General features: G+C 41.1%; 2 protein-coding genes across 2 annotated transcripts; both read left to right on the forward strand.

Annotated features, from left to right (window-relative positions):
- The first annotated feature begins 3,581 nt into the window (after positions 1 to 3,581).
- On the forward strand, positions 3,582 to 4,541 carry LOC139034154 (olfactory receptor 52R1-like). The gene has a single exon (XM_070464581.1). The coding sequence runs from the start codon at positions 3,582 to 3,584 to the stop codon at positions 4,539 to 4,541; it is 960 nt and encodes a 319-aa protein (XP_070320682.1).
- Positions 4,542 to 15,595: 11,054 nt separating this feature from the next.
- On the forward strand, positions 15,596 to 16,531 carry LOC110136636 (olfactory receptor 51F1-like). The gene has a single exon (XM_020892449.2). It carries the CDS (start codon positions 15,596 to 15,598, stop codon positions 16,529 to 16,531), a length of 936 nt encoding a protein of 311 aa, XP_020748108.2.
- The last annotated feature ends 369 nt before the right edge of the window (positions 16,532 to 16,900 follow it).

The raw sequence follows: 16,900 nt of genomic DNA on the forward strand, positions 1-16,900 counted from the left end.
ATAATTTAAAAAAACAAAAAGATAAAGTGAACATTGTCAGTGTATCTGCAGCCCTTGCCTTGACAGGCTAATGAGCACAACTTGAAATCAGGTGAAGCTTGCTCTGTTCTATGAAAGAGTGAAGGGATCTTCTCAATATTTAGGTATATTAGTATAACCAATTATAGAAATCTTGGCTATAAAGTCAGTCTTCCATAGGGTTTGAGAATGCATTCACCATTTCCCTGAAAAGCTTAACATTTCTCAATCAAGTTCAATCATCTTTTAGAAGGGGAAAACAGTGATAATACTTGCTGAATCAGAATTACTATCAAAATTCAAAAATCTGACCATATTCATTCAGCCATAAGCTTGTCTGATTTATGCATTAGTCTCTTTTTTCAGATAAGCTATCAAGTTTTCCCTTTCTCCCTTCTTAATGCCAGCAGAGATCATTTTTGTTCCAGGGCTGTATTTCTTGGAATTCACCAAGTACTCCATCAGCATCTCTCCCCCGGTGATGTCTTTGTTCTTGCGGCATCTGTGTGTGAAGTGAAGTGAAGTGAAGTCGCTCAGTCATGTCCGACTCTTTGCGACCCCATGGACTGTAGCCTACCAGGCTCCTCTGTCTATGGGATTTTCCAGGTAAGAGTACTGGAGTGGGTTGCCATTTCCTTCTCCAGGGGTCTTCCCAACCCAGGGATCGAACCCGGGTCTCCTGCATTGTAGGCAGACGCTTTACCGTCTGAACCACAGCATCTGTGTGAGATAATGCAACAGGCTGAATTGTCTTTCACCCAGGCAGACCGTGGAGATTTGGCCCAGTCTTACGCTTGCCTCCCTTCTTCTCAGTATGACACTGGGCACACTTTTGAAGAAAATCTTCTTGCTTGATTCTCAGCATCACCCATATTTAAGTTGTTCTGTCTCCTTATGCGACCAAGAGGTTCCTGCTCACAAGCAGAACAGCCTTCGCTCTGAGTGTCTATATTGTCACCTTATCACAGATAGGAGTGTTTGTGTTGAGCGAACCTATAGCTATTATTGGGTTTCCCAAGTGACTCAGTGGTAAAGAATCTGCCTGCCAATGCAAGAGACGTGGGTTCAATCCCTGGGTCAGGAAGATTCCTCGGAGGAGGAAATGGCAACCCACTCCAGCATTCTTGTCTGGAAAATCCCATGGACAGAGGAACCTGGTGGGCTATAATCCATATAATCACGAAGAGTTGGACACAACTGAACACTCTCGGATGAACCATAGCTATTATCTGAGCCTTGCTTTGGCTCAGTGGTGAAGAATCCACCTGCCAGTGCAAGAGATATGAGTTTGATACCTGAGTTGGTAAGATCTCCTGGAGAAGGAAATAGTAACCCATTCCAGTATTCTTGCCTGGAAAATCCCATGGACAGAGGAACCTGGTGGGTTACATTCTATGAGGTCCCCAAAGAGTCATACATGACTTAGCAACTAAACAACAATAGCTATTATCTATGAAGGATGGTAAAGTTTTCAAGTTAGAGAAAGATAAGGTCTGAGCGCCAATTCTTTGATAATGTTAAAAATCTAGAGAATATCATAATTATTTCAGATCTTCCAGAAATCCTTTCTTTCTTTCTTTCATTTTTTAACTACTGGATCTGGAATGAAACATTTGTCCATACCCAGAGTTGATTTGTTAAAGGGAGTTTGAAAAGATACTTTTATTGTCTATATACTTCTGTTATAAAGGAGGTAAGAGCTAATTCTTTCAAACAAAGGTCAACTGAGAGTAAATAGTGTGAATGTGGTGGGTAAGAACCAGATGAGTTTTTGTGTCCCTGACTCTGAGTTATACAGTGTTCACATGTGGGATGAGACAGTAGGATTATCCCCATATAATGCTGGCAAATACTAGCAGAGGATGATGTTCACAAAGTGATCCCCTGGCCAGCAGGGCAACCTCAGTATGAGAAATGGACATAACTTATAATATACTCGTGGTGTTCAAGTGGGGGGTTCTGTCAGGACATTTTAAGAAATGGTTAATTGGTCAGTGACTCCACTGCTACTGAATAATGACCTTTATTTGTTAGTTTCTTCAGTCAGCATTGATTACAGTCCTTTTTGTCACAAAGCACAGATTCTAGGAATAGAGCATGGCTCAGGGATGATTTTATAAAATTTAACACTTAGGACAGGAATTGGAAAACTATAGCCTGCACCAACTCCACTTTGCATCATGGTTTTGTGCATAAACTTTTGTTGGAGCACAGCCACACTCACAGGTTATATATCAACTATGGTTGCTTTCATGCTACTCTGCTGAGCTGATTAGTTGTAACAGATTATATGGCCCAGAAAGCCTACAATATTGATGATCTGACCTTTTACAGAAAATGTTTGCTGATCCTACAACAAGGAAGAGCCATACACTAAGTTCCTTATGCAATCGGTACACAATTGGTCAATCAGATACCTATGAGTCAGATCCTCATAGTAATTGTCTTAGAGTCAAAGCTAACTCAGTGTCACTAAATAAACTGCTTAGGGCCTTTAAGCCAAAGACTTTTCCAAACTGACTTCCTACCCTGAAAAGTGGCCCATGTGTTGTGCTGTTGCCTGTGTTTGAATTCTGATGTAGGAGGCCACAGCATAGAGCCTGTTTTTTTTTAATAGAACTCTGCCTGTCTCATCTGGATATCTGCTGTGTATATATCTGAATATTTCTGCAGAAGAAGAAAATGAGATCCTCATGTAAAATACAAATACACTGACTCTGAATACCCACAACACTGGTCAGTCCAAGTGTGTATATAGTCCAGAGAAAGACAGGGCACAGGGGGTCGAGGCCTGACTCAACCTCTAACCAGCCTGGTGCCCTTGGCTAGTATGCTTGCTCCATCTCCCTGAGACCAGCCCTGTCCTGGGAGAGGGCAGAGGGAAAGTACAGGCCAACCTTCCTCCTGGGGCCTAAGGAGATGCTGGGGTCCTTAGCTTTGGGAGTCTAGAACCGAACAGCAGGGAGACAGTGGGATCCTCTACAGAGTCGTCCCCTGCAGAGATGTCCCCTGCATAGTCATCCCGTTTGAAGAAACAGGAGCCCTTTCCCTGTGGGAAGAGCAAGGACAGATCACTGTTCCCCACATCCACAGAGCCTGGGTCCCCAGGAATGGGTTCATTGGTGTGGTGTAGTGAATCAACTGCTTCCCTGAGGCAGGGCTTCCCAAGTGTGATGGAGGGATCTATGAGAAAGGTTAAGTGAATCGGTTGTTAGTTATAAGTAGAACAGAGGGAAAGAAGTACTATGACATTATTTTCCAAGATAGTTTTCCTTCAGCAGATTCTACTTTCAAAATTTATAAAATATTGTACTTGCAACTAGTATGTCCTGACCCTATTTTCAATGACATAAATATGAGTGAAAATGAAGGTTAGCAATGTATTATATTACAAAATTTTGTATATTAAAATAGCTGAATTCATTGTAGCTTACCATTAAGCCCAGTTGCCCTATATTCAATTCTTCCATCCAAAGGATTATAAATAATAATAATAATTTACTTTAAAGCGATCACCTGCAGAGACTAGATCACCTTTCCAATGGAGAAACATTAACCATCCTATGATGTTGACTTCAGGGAACAGCTCTTCTCATCCTGTGTCCTTCATCCTGCTTGGGATCCCAGGATTGGAGAATTCCCAGTTTTGGGTTGCCTTTCCATTCTGTGCCATGTATGTTGTGGCTCTAGTCGGCAATATCACTCTCCTTCATGTAATCCGAACTGATCCCACCTTGCATGAGCCCATGTACCTCTTTCTGGCCATGCTGGCTACCACTGACCTGGTCCTCTCCACTTCCACACAACCTAAAATGCTGGCCATATTCTGGTTCCATGATCATGAGATTGAATACCATGCCTGCCTCGTCCAGCTGTTCTTCATCCATGCCTTTTCTTCTGTGGAGTCCGGGTTGCTCATGGCTATGGCCTTGGACCGCTACGTGGCTATCTGCTTCCCGCTGCATCACTCTGGTGTCCTGACCCCATCTGTCGTGGGTAAACTGGGGGCAGGTGTGATGATGAGAGGGCTACTGTGGGTGAGTCCTTTCTGCTTCATGGTGTCCAGGATGCGCTTCTGCCCCAATCGGATCATCCCCCAGTCATACTGTGAGCACATGGCTGTGCTGAAGTTGGTGTGTGCTGACACTAGAGTAAATCGTGCATATGGACTTTTTGTGGCCTTCTCTGTGGTTGGCTTTGATATTATTGTCATCAGTGTATCCTATGTAATAATTCTGAGAACTGTTCTGGGGTTACCCTCAGGTGAAGCCCGGCTCAAGGCTTTTGGCACATGTGCCTCCCATATCTGTGTCATCTTGGCTCTTTATATCCCAGCCCTCTTTACTTTTCTTACCCACCGCTTTGGACATAATGTGCCCCAAGTAGTACACATCATGTTTGCTATTCTCTATCTCCTGGTACCTCCCATGCTCAACCCCATCATCTATGGAGTTAGAACCAAACAGATCAGGGACAGGGTTATTCAAGGATGTTGTAGAAAAGACTCCCAACTCAAAGCATAGGGTTTTAATCACCCCAAGGTCCCCACAGTTAAGGCATTGATGATATAAATGCATAAAGTTTGCCAGAATGTCACAATTTTTTTTTTCAAATTTATTGAGGTATAGTGAAGTGAAACTAACTCAGTCATGTCCAAATCTTTGCAACTCCATGGGCTGTAGCCTGCCAGGCTCCTCTGTCCATGGAATTCTCCAGGCAAGAATACTGGAGTGGGTTGCCATTTCCTTTTCCAGGGGATCTTCCTGATCCAGAGATTGAACCTGGGTCTCCTGTACTGTAAGCAGACTCTTTACCATCTGAGCCACTAGGAAAGTCTGTATTGAGATATATGTAACATACAAATAGTTGCACGTGTTTCGGTTCAGTTCAGTAGCTCAGTGTCCAGTTCTTTGCGACCCCATGGGCTGTAGCACACAAGGCTTTCCTGTCCATCACCAATTCCCGAAGCTTACTGAAACTCATGTCCATCAAGTTGGTGATGTCATCCAACCATCTCATCCTCTCTCTCCCCTTCTCCTCCTGCCTTCAATTTTTCCTAGCATCAGGGTCTTTTCCTAATACTGATGAGTCAGTTTTTCACATCAGGTGGCCAAAGTATAGAGCTTCAGCTTCAACATCAGTCCTTTTAATGAAGATTCAGGACTGATTTCCTTTAGGATGGACTGGTTGGATCTCCTTGCAGTCCAAGGGACTCTCAAGAGTCTTCTCCAACACCACAGTTCAAAAGCATCTATTCTTCAGCACTCAGCTTTCTTTATAATCCAACTCTCACATCCATGCCTGCCTGACTACTGGAAAAACCATAGCTTTGACTAGATGGACCTTTGTTGGCAAAGTAATGTCTTTGCTTTTTAATATGCTGTCTAGGTTGGTCATAGCTTTTCTTCCAAGGAGTAAGCATCTTTTAATTTCATGGCTGCAGTCACCATCTGCAGTGATTTTGGAGCTCCCCCCCCCCCCCCAAAATAAAGTCTCTCACTGTTTCCATTGTTCCCCCATCTATTTGCCATGAAGTGATGGGACCAGATGCCATGATCTTAGTTTTCTGAATGTTGAGTTTTAAGCCAACTTTTTCACTCTCTTCTTTCACTTTCATCAAGAGGCTCTTTAGTTCTTCTTTGCTTTCTGCCATAAGGGTGGTGTCATCTGTGTATCTGAGGTTATTGATATTTCTCCTGGCAATCTTGATTCCAGCTTGTGCTTCATCAGCCTGGCATTTTGCATGATGTATTCTGCATATAAGTTAAATAAGCAAGGTGACAATATATAGCCTTGATATACTCCTTTCCCATTTGGAACCAGTCCTGTTTTTCCATGTCCAATTCTAACTGTTGCTTCTTGGCCTGCATACAGATTTCTCAGGAGGCAGGTCAGGTGGTCTGATATTCCCATCTCTTTAAGAATTTCCAGTTTGTTGTGATCCACACAGTCATAGTCAAAGGCTTTGGCATAGTTGATGAAGCAGAGTAGATGTTTTTCTGGAACTCTCTTGCTTTTTCGATAATCCAACAGATGTTGGCAATTTGATCTCTGATTCCTCTGCCTTTTCTAAATCCAGCTTGAACATCTGGAAGTTCACAGTTCATATACTGTTGAAGCCTGGCTTGGAGAATTTTGAGCATTACTTTGCTAGCATATAAGATGAGTGCAATTGTGAGGTAGTTTGACCATTCTTTGGCATTGCCTTTCTTAGGGATTGGAATGAAAACTGACCTTTTCCAATTTTCATTTTAATAAATTTAATTGTATTTGATTAATTTCATTTAATTAATCACATATTTAAAGCTTACATTTTGATTAATTTGGGCATATGCATACATCCGTGATACCATCACCACAGTCAAGGTAATATAAGCATGTATCACATATATATTTCTATTCTCACTCACCTCTCTCTTGTCACAATCAGTGGTGAAGAAGATTCTAAAATTCAGGCTCTCCTGTTTTTAAAGCCAATGTTAAAAAAAAAAAAAATCAACATCAGATGAAGGTGTTTAAAGAGAAATCAGGAGTATGTTTGCTTTTCTGAGAAGAAATAGCTATTGGGGCCTAAAAGTGCCTCCAGAAATAAATGGGTGTTCTGAAGGACCATTGTCAAAATTCCCAAATTTTAGAGTTTCCTGGAATTTCGATCCCTTTATCAAGAAATCAGTTAATATTTGTGAGTCTCTTCCTTTTTCTTTTAAAAATCATTTTATGGCTATATAACTTGAGACAGTAAAATGGGAATATCTTAAGACATAGTTTAATGAGTTCTGACACATGTAAGTGTCTGTGTGGCAACCTGCTCAATTAGGATATAGAAAATTCCCATCACTTCATAAAGATTTTTGCTGTGTCTTTTAGTTAAACACTCCCCTCCTCCCAAGCAGGCAAATCCTAATCTGAGTTCTTTCTTTCACTAAAACTTGAGTTTAGTTAATTTTTTCTTTCACTAAAACTTTAGTCTGGTGTCCCACTCAGTATAAAGCTTTTCAGATTCATTCATACAGTTGCATGAATGAATGATTCATCTCCTATTCTTGCTCAGGAGTATACTTTGTCTTTTCTACATACCTCAGTTGTTATATTGTTATCCTTCTCTCTTGCTTCACTTTTTCTACCATTCTTGTCTTTTACTTCCAAACATATCCACTTCTCACTGCTCTTAGGGCTTTGCTTTTAATCATACCAGTTCTCCACATGGTTTGCTTCTAGAACTTTCTATGTCTCATCATTCTGTAGTTTTCAACTAATACCACCTTATCAGTGAGTTATTTTTTAACCTTTGTATCTTAACTATATTCTGCCCCTTATTATTTTCTTTCAACACATTTTATTTTCTATGTATCTTAGCCCAACTAATTTAAATAATTATTTAAGTTACTTATTTGTTATTTATTCCTCTGACTTGAATATAAATTCATGAAAGCATAAAATAATTGCCTACTATTCTATCCCCAAAACTAACTCACAAAAAAATGAGTGAATGAATGAATTTTTTCCTGTGTGATACCATTGTCCTGACAATTTCACTATGAAGCACAAGATGGCATTTCCATGTATATTATCCCCTCATCCCTCCAAAATTGGATCCCAGTCCTAAAGCCCCCTTTCATTTATCCCCATGGAAATTTTGAAGATCTCTGTTGGTCAAATGAGATATGTTCATTATGTAAATAACAATTTCCCTCATTCTCTTCTTTTTAATTAACAAATGCAAAATATTTGAAACATTTTAAAGTTTATGTTCAAGAAACGATTTATTGAACAGTTATCTACACCAAACATTCCGTAAGAGGATGGGAATAGAGTGGAGAACAAGAGAAACTGTCCATCAGAGCATTTAAATGGTAGGAGAGAATCAAAATAAACATCCTGAATACCTACAATTCCAGCTCCAGTATAAAAACTTAGTACTTGAGCTATGCAGCTCTCTCCTGCACTCAGTCGTGTCTGACTCATTGTGACCCCATGGACTGTAGTCTGCCAGGCTTCTCTCCATGGGATTCTCCAGGCAAGAATACTGGTGTGAGTTGCCATTTCATCCTCCAGGGGATGTTCCCAATCCAGGGATTGAACCCACAACTCCTGTGTCTCCTGCACTGGCTGGCAGATTCTCTACCACCGCATGATCTCTGAAGTCCATCCTGATTAGAAGTATCCTTAGCTGTTCTGAATTGATGAAAATAGATGATTGCCTTCATCACACAAGAGCCAATGGGTTCAGGACATCAAATTTGTAACTGAATTCCAGGTTCTCTGTAGCCATTTGTAAAAAGTATCAAATGAGTACTGTGATTGAGGAATTCAATTTCCCCTTTGTAAGACAGGCAGAGTTATCACTGTCCCTCTCTTCTCTCAGGTAACACACATCTCTAACATGACACAAGTGACCAAGAGAGATCGGACAGACCTTACCAAATGCATCCCTGGCAAGTCAGCTTTTCCTGGTTTTTAAACATTGCTAAGAACCAAGCCAAGCTCTCAGAATTCAGTTCTAGAGTAATTTCTAATGGGAAACCTGCATCAGTATTGTCTACTCTTTGTAGGGCAGACACAGGGTTTTCAGTATGACGGCATTTCATATTCAACAAGCATTTCTTTATCACTTATATGTCAGGGCTGCGGTTATAGAGATCAATAGTTCATAGCTCATCCTAAAAAGTACTCCTCCGTGTTCTCACAGACTTCCCTGGTGGCTCAGATGGTAAAGAATCCGCCTGCAATGCAGGAGACCTGGGTTCAATCCCTGGGTCAGGAAGATCCCCTGGAGAAGAGAATGGCAACCCACTCCAGTATTCTTGCCTGGAGAATCCCCACAGACCGAGGAGTGACTAGCACTTGATGTGCTCTCACAGCTTCCCAGGTGGCGCTAGTGGTCAAGAGTCTGCCTGCCAAAGCAGGAGACATAAGAGATGTGGGTTCAATCCCTGTGTAGGGAAGACCCACTGGAGGAGGGCACATGGACAGAGGAGCCTGGTGGGCTATGGTCCATAGGGTCACAAAGAGTCGGACACAACTGAAGTGACTTAGCATGCACGTGTGTACTCTAACAGAAACTGGTAAAATCTGCTGTCATCACACTCACTTACCCCTAAACACCCTAGTGATCTGATTGTGCATTTTAATATTGACTCTCAGTCAGCTAACCCTGGAGTCACTGACTAATCCTAGTCTGTCTTCTGAGCCTTGGACTCCCAGGGCCAGAGAAGGAGAGAGAGAAAGGCCCAAGGAGGTTTGATGCCTGACTTCACAGACCACAGCCTCCACCCCAACCTCATCCAAGATCAATGTAGTCTCAGTCTTTGGGTTTCAGTTCTCAGTGGGTCTATCTTAGATGTGGACCCACAGGGAAAAGATTTAGGATCTCTCATTTCTGGAAGCCCTCCAGATACTAGCTCCAGTATTTCTTACAGACATTTGCATCACTGCACGTGTGTATGTACAAGTGTCTATCCAGTTACATTTTGTAGATGAGGAAACAGAAACCAAACAATCCAAGTAAGATCCTTGGGTATCTTTCTGAGTCAGAATGTAGAGCAGAGGCAGAAAGGGAATGGGTGGAAATAAACAAAAGGCAGATCTACTCGGTAGGAATTGATCCCTTCTAAGAAATCCACTACATGTTTACAACTCTGATGAGACATTCCCATGATTATTCATACTAATGATGCCCCTGGAGTCATGTAACATGGCTCCCTTGGAAGAGTTTTAAAAAGGAACATCTGCCAGTTTCTTTTTTGTAAATTTCATGTTTTAAAAGATGTTCAAGGCCAATGGGGCGTTGGAGAAGACTCCTAAGAGTGGGACTGCAGGGGATCAAACCAGACAATCTTAAAGGAAATCAACCCTGAATATTCATTGGAAGGACTGATGGTAAAACTGAAGCTCCAATACTTTGGCCACCTGATGCAAAGAACTGACTCATTAGAAAAGACCCTGATGCTGGGAAAGATTGAAAGCAGAAGAAGGGGACAACAGAGGATGAGATGGTTTGATGGCATCACTGACTCAATGGACATGAGTTTGAGCAAGTTCCAGGAGATGGTGAAGGACAGGGAAGCCTGGCATGCTGCAGTCCATGGGGTCACAAAGAGTTGGACACAACTCAGTGACTGAACAATAAAACAGGGGCAGGATACTTCCCCAGTAGGTCCCCTGTTTTAATTGTCTCCTGGAATGGAATAGAAAGGTCTCAGTGAATGCTGTTACCCAGATCTGCAGCAGTAGTTCTCTTATTTCTGGAAACATCAGTGATACTTGTCAGATCCATTGTAGCAGGAAGGTGTAGGCAAGGAGCCAGGAACAGGAGATCTATTGAGAGAGACACAGTTAAAAGCACATAGCTGTGGTCTGATCTCCTATCTGTATTCAATCATCCACTCATTCAACAATTACTCACAGCATTGAATCCTTGGGCTTCCCAGGTGGCACAGTGATAAAGAATCCGCCTGCCAAGCAGGAGACATGGGTTCGATCTGTAGGTCAGGAAGATCCCCTAGAGAAGGAATGACCACCCACTCCAGTATTCTTGCCTGGGAAATCCCAAGAACAGAGGAGCCTGGCAGTCCATGAGGTTGCAAAGAGACTTAGCAACATGCACACATTGAATTCCTTGTTTCCTTAATGGGGGCAGGGGTCAACAAAATACTTAATCGCTTTATTGAATTAAATCACACTGAACTTACTGAGAAAGTATCTACTCTTATCCTTGTATTAAGCACGACTCTTATCTTCTTAACCCTTCAAAATTCTTAAGCCCGGACTGGTCCCTTATCCAAAGGGCATGATAAATTTATGCTGCTCTTCTCTTTGGCATTCCAACTGCTCTGTGAATGCTGGTTCTGTAGTTGACTCTGCCAAGTGTTGAAAACAGCCATAACGAGGGGAATGAGGTGACTGATACCCCTTTGGACACATATACAGACACTTTTCCTCTACACCCGTTATCCATCAAGTCACACATAGAAAAAGAAGCAGATGAATTTGGAAGACAATGCCACTACTGATAAATTCTGTGTGACTGAGCCTCAGCCTCCTAGAAGCCTCTCCCCCTACTTCAATAGTTCACGTGAGAAAAGAAAGTGAAGTTGCTCAGTCATGTCCGACTCTTTGCGACCCCATGGACTGTAGCTTACCAGGCTCCTCTGTCCATGGGATTTTCCAGGCAAGAATACTGGAGTGGGTTGCCATTTCCTTCTCCAGGGGATCTTCCCAAACCAGGGATCGAACCCTGGGTCTCCCGCATTGCGGGCAGATGCTTTATGACCTGAGCCACCATTGCATCTCAAAACTCTAGCCACTAAAACCCTGGATTCCTTTCAAAAATCAATGAAAGCTTACCCCACGGAGGGAGCACATCAAGGCCTTATAATCTTTCTTGTTATAGCCTGTTCCACTCAAAAAATAAGTATCTGTTAGCACACTTGTTTGGAGAAAGCAGAGGGAATAAAGAAGATTGAGAAAGGATAGGATCACAGTGTCCTTTCTCCAGGAATGATCTGCAGTGTGCCTGTGAAGTATTCTAGGGGTAGAATTCTATGCCCAGCTCTACTGGGACTGTGACATGAACTCCGTCTTCTGCATTTACTTGCAACATGATATCCAGGGAGAGCACCAGCCCAAGTCCTCAGTTTTATTCTACCTGGCTCAATAATTAGACAGAAGGAGTAGACTCTTAAAATGAATAAGTCCCTTGTAATAGTGAACTTGGGCAAGTAGCTACAGGATGAATGAACACTTTCTTATTCATTCTGACAGTTCCTCATAGCATAAGTGTATGCATATTGCATTTTGTAAAATTCCTTTCTACCAGGAGAAGGAGATAAAAGAAAGGGGTGAAGAAATAAACAAATCAGCTGTTGTCATTTTCAAATTAGTGATAAGAACAATTAACATTTTCCATAGTTTTAGTCCGCATCAGACCACACACCAAGTACTTCATATACTATATATAATATACATAGAGTATACAGAAACTTTTATTTAATCCACAACTAGAATATTTTAAATACTCCAAATGTAATTACAAAAATATAAGTTTTTGCCAAGTTCTATCCAAATAAGTCTTCCATTCATTGAATATTATCCATGTGACGAACACTATGTTGTGTTGTACAGACTTTGTCTCAAGTCATTTTCACAATATTATTATATTATTATCCACATTTTATCAATGAGACAAGTACCTACCCAATGTCACAAAGTAGTGAAGACAGAGTTAAGATTTAAATATCAGTCAGATTCCAAAATGCTTATACTTTCAGTATGAACTTGTGTAGAAAGTGATAGCAAAAAGGAAAATTGTATTATTTATATTTGTTGTTATACCTCTGAAGTATGCACTCCTTCAAATATGATGAGGAGCAATAATTGAGTGGAAAAGTATTTAAGCTTAGGGTAATATGCTGCAATTTACCAGCTGCATAAATTTGAATAAATTGCTTTAACACACTAGGACTTCAGCTTCCTCTCCTGTTAAATTAGAATGATAATTATAAATAAATTATATAGTGTTGTGGATTAAATTATATAGTTAAATATGAAATATCCTTTCTAAACTATGTATTTATTAGCAAATGTTACATTTTAAATAATTCATATAATCGATTTTTTTCTTGGCATTTCTTGGCCTCATCTCCAAATAGAATCCTCCAAGTGTCAAGAAAAGATGATTAAAAAGGAGAGATCTTAGTTTGAGGTGCCAAAAGCAGTGTGGCTATTTGCCAACAGCAAAAAAGGCATTTGGGCACCAGTGGAGTAACCTTTACTCACACTGCCTTGTGGGTGAGTTCTGAATTAGTATTTTCATACTGCTTAACAAATTACCATAAATCAGTATAAATTCAGTGGCTTAAAATACCACAAATGCATTTTCTTACAGTTTGGAGGTCAAGGTCTAAAATAAATGTTGTGGGGCTAAAAATCAAGGTTTCAGCAGAGTTGAATTCTTTCTGAAGGCTCTAGGGGAAAATTGTTTCCTTGCCTTTTCCAGTTTCTAGAGCTGGTCTGCATTCCTTAGCTTGCGTCCCCTTCCTTACAGATCTCCAACCTCTCCTTCCATAGTTCCATGTCTTACTCCAACTCTGAGCTTCATGCCTCCTTCTTATAAAAACCTTTGTGATTACACCAAGTCCACCTGGATAATCCAGGCCAGTCTCCCCAGCTCAAAACATTTAATCCAAAGTAGTTTAAGTAGGGACTTCCCTAGTGGCTCAGACAGTAAAGAATCCCCATGCGATGCAGGAGACCTGGGTTCGATCCTGGGTCAGGAAGATCTCCTGGAGGAGGACATGGCAACCCACTCCAGTATCCTTGCTTGGAGAATCCCATGGACAGAGGAGCCTTGTGGGCTACAGTCCACGGGGTTGCAAAGAATTGGACATGACTTGAGTGACTACCACTTTTCACTCTCCCTGGTGGTCCAGTGGCTAAGACTCCACACTCCCAATGCAGGGGGCCCAGGTTCAATCCTTGGTCAGGGAACTAGATCCCACCTACTTCAACTAAAGATCCCACATAGCCAATGAGAAGATCCTGTGTGCCACAAGGAAGATCAAAGATCCTGCATGCCACAACTAAGACCTAGCATAGCCAAATAAAAATTAAAAATGGGTTTAAGTAAATGTAATGTATCTGCTTCCCCCATTATTAGATGTCACTGTCAGAACAGGTCAGAACATAGTACACACTCACCATAATTATTTAAATAAATTTGTCAACAAAAACAGCCACAAATGTATGAATTAATTAAGCCATAAAATACAGTACATAGTAGCTGCTCAAAAATGATAGTTATCATTATTTCAGAACATGTCAAAAAATTCTATTTATTAAAGACTTGTTTCTGCAGTTTCTTTTGGTCTTTTTTGTTCCTTTTAATCCCTCCTTAAATCATTGAAATAATATTTACTAGTGCTTACTTCTTTCTGTCAGTGATTTTTTTTTCTTTAAATGCAGAATGCAAGGAATGAGATGCTAAAGTAAGACTACCAGATGATATATGTAATGAGTCCTGCCTCTGCAGTCATGTGTTGATGCTCAGTTATGTCACTTCCATCTCTTTCCCCTTCCAAGGGTGTAATTCACAGCAGGAAAGCTGTGGTTAATGTCTGTACAAAAATGTTACACTCAGGAGGTTTTCTTCAAGTGTATCAAATGCCTGAAAAAATTCATGCATTTTCTCTGGAGTGGGTTACGAGGCCCTTCTGGGGCCAGGGATTCTGCTCTTGGCAGGGCTGTCATGTGGGCAAAGCTATTTAAATGGCTATTTGCTCCTGCTTGAAAAGGCTGAAATTGTAGATTCTCCCCAGCCAAGTGCCCCAGAAAGCAGTTCCATCAGTCAGGAGTTTTCACTTCTCTCTTTGATGGGGTCTTGTAAAGGCAAGGAACTTTTTCCTCCAGTAAGGAAAGCATACCATAGCAGGTAAGGAGATGACAAAAAGAGAAGATGTGGGGGAGAAGCACCAAGGTCACAGAGAAGCGGGGAAAGCTGGAGTAGAAATATGAAAAAGAAAGAAATGTTTCTTTCCTGCCTCTTTCTAGGCTTGGGGAAATAGTGGGGAAGGGGCTGGAAATGGGAGTGAGGGGAAAAAGAAACCCTCCAACAGTACTCTAAAAGTTCAAAATACAAGTTAAGTATTCTATTTTCCCTGAAACTCAGAATCATGAAAATTTCTTTTAGCATCATTTATGTTGGGATGGGGAACAAGGAAATGGCAACCCACCCAGTGTTCTTGCCTGGAGAATCCCAGGGATGGGGGAGCCTGGTGGGCTGCCATCTATGGGATCACACAGAGTCGGACACGACTGAAGTGACTTAGCAGCAGCAGCAGCATGTTGGAATGGGAGGTCATAGCAAGGATAGCAACTGCTAAAGGCCAGTACTACAGGGAGGGGAGTGAAAAATTTAAGGGGACACCAAAAAATTTAGCAATTATGATAAATAATGTTTTAATGCAGTATTTTAATCTAATCTAATTTTTTAGTCCATGATCAATAAAACATCAAAGTTATATTACTGTTCTGGAAAACATTAAGTATCAAAAAATGCATAAAAACATGTACATAGTGATGTACATTTTTCATTTTGCTTTGGACTCCAATGTGGTTTGACACAGCTCTGGTTCAGAATTTTGATGTTCTGTTTGTCATGGATATTTTTGCATTGGTTTTTACTTTTTAAAATATTGCATAAAAATGTTATGTATCCAATTGCTGTTTTTTTCTTTTTTTAGCACCATCCTTATATCCCATTCTCAAGGCAAAAGTCTTTCTTGCCTCACCCTAGTTTCAGTCCTGCTGTTCATAGCATATGCTAAGTATGACAGAGTAGGAAAAATGACAGGTTTGAGTCAGACTTATCTTTTACTTGTTTAATGGGTTAATTTAATCTAGCTGAAACATCTGTAAAATAAAGATGATAGATAAAAGCTACCTCTAACTCTGTAGGGACTACATGAGGTATAATCATTAGAACAATTATCAGAATATCTGACAGAGAGTAGTTCTGACTCAATGAAATGTATCATTGCAGGAACTAAGTGAAGGAGAATACCATTTCACTCAGGCCACCATGCTGTCCGTTGGTAATTCCACTTCCCCAACTTTCTTCTTGACTGGAGTTCCAGGGCTAGAAGCTTTTCACGTCTGGTTTTCTATCCCCTTTTGCTGCCTTTGTGTGATTGCCCTTCTGGGGAATAGCACCATCCTGTATGTAGTGATCACAGACTCTAGCCTCCATGAGCCCATGTACTACTTCCTATCCATGCTCTCCAGCACCGACATTGGCATCACTATTTCCTCTCTTCCCACAACACTCGGTGTCCTCTGGTTCAATGCCAGGACCATCAGCCTGGATGCTTGCATTCTGCAGATGTTCTTTCTGCATGGATTCACCCTCATGGAATCTTCTGTGCTTTTGGCCATGGCTTTTGACCGCTTTGTTGCCATCTGCAACCCCCTAAGATATGCTATGATTCTAACCAGCTCTAGAATCATCAAAGCTGGTATGGTAATTTTTGTACGAATGCTCGTCAACCTGATGCCCTTGCTCCTGCTCCTTAAGAAGTTATCCTTCTGTGGTCCTAATGTGCTTTCTCACTCCTATTGCTACCACCCTGATGTGATTAAGTGTTCTTGCTCAAGTATCAAGGTCAACAGCATCTGTGGGTTAGTTGCTCTCATTCTGACCTCAGGTATAGATATTCCCTGCATTTTCCTCTCCTACATGCTGATCATCAAGTCCATCCTTAGCATTGCCTCCCCAGAGGAAAGGCAAAAGGCTTTTGGCACTTGCATCTCTCATGTTGGTGCTGTTGCCATCTTCTATATTCCCTGGGTCATCTTGGCTTTGGTACATCGGTTTGGGCATAGTGCTCCTCCATATGTCCATACACTGATGTCAAATCTCCATTTCCTATTTCCCCCAGTGCTGAACCCTATTATATATAGTGTGAAGACCAAACAAATCCGTAAAGCTTTCTACAAACTATTTCCAAACACAAAGTAGCAAGTCTGATCATGCAATGTCCTAGATAGAAATAGCCTTACTTCCTTCCTCGCTTCTTTCAACATTTTATTGTGAGTAACATTGCACTTTTCCTTAGTGGTGGTAATACAAGTTTATATAAGAAACATCCTTGTCCTCTAGTTTATATAGTCTGGTGTCAGGGACATAAAATTAAATATATATAATAATGGCAATGAATAGGAGTGTTATCATATAATTATATCCAGAAGGCTATATGATACTGAAGAAAATATCTAGATCAAATTGCAGATTCAAAGAATTGTTTGAAGAGCTAACTACTTGGACTAAGAATAATATGTAACATGTAAAAGCATAAGGATCTTCCAGGCCCCGGGCACAGGTCTCTGA

The sequence above is a fragment of the Odocoileus virginianus genome, unplaced genomic scaffold (genome assembly GCF_023699985.2).
Source record: "Odocoileus virginianus isolate 20LAN1187 ecotype Illinois unplaced genomic scaffold, Ovbor_1.2 Unplaced_Contig_30, whole genome shotgun sequence".
NCBI classification, from domain to species: domain Eukaryota; kingdom Metazoa; phylum Chordata; class Mammalia; order Artiodactyla; family Cervidae; genus Odocoileus; species Odocoileus virginianus.

Bases quoted from the DNA above. Each gene is read 5' to 3' on its own strand.
- LOC139034154 (XM_070464581.1), top strand. From the start codon at position 3,582: ATGATGTTGACTTCAGGGAACAGCTCTTCTCATCCTGTGTCCTTCATC.
- LOC110136636 (XM_020892449.2), top strand. From the start codon at position 15,596: ATGCTGTCCGTTGGTAATTCCACTTCCCCAACTTTCTTCTTGACTGGA.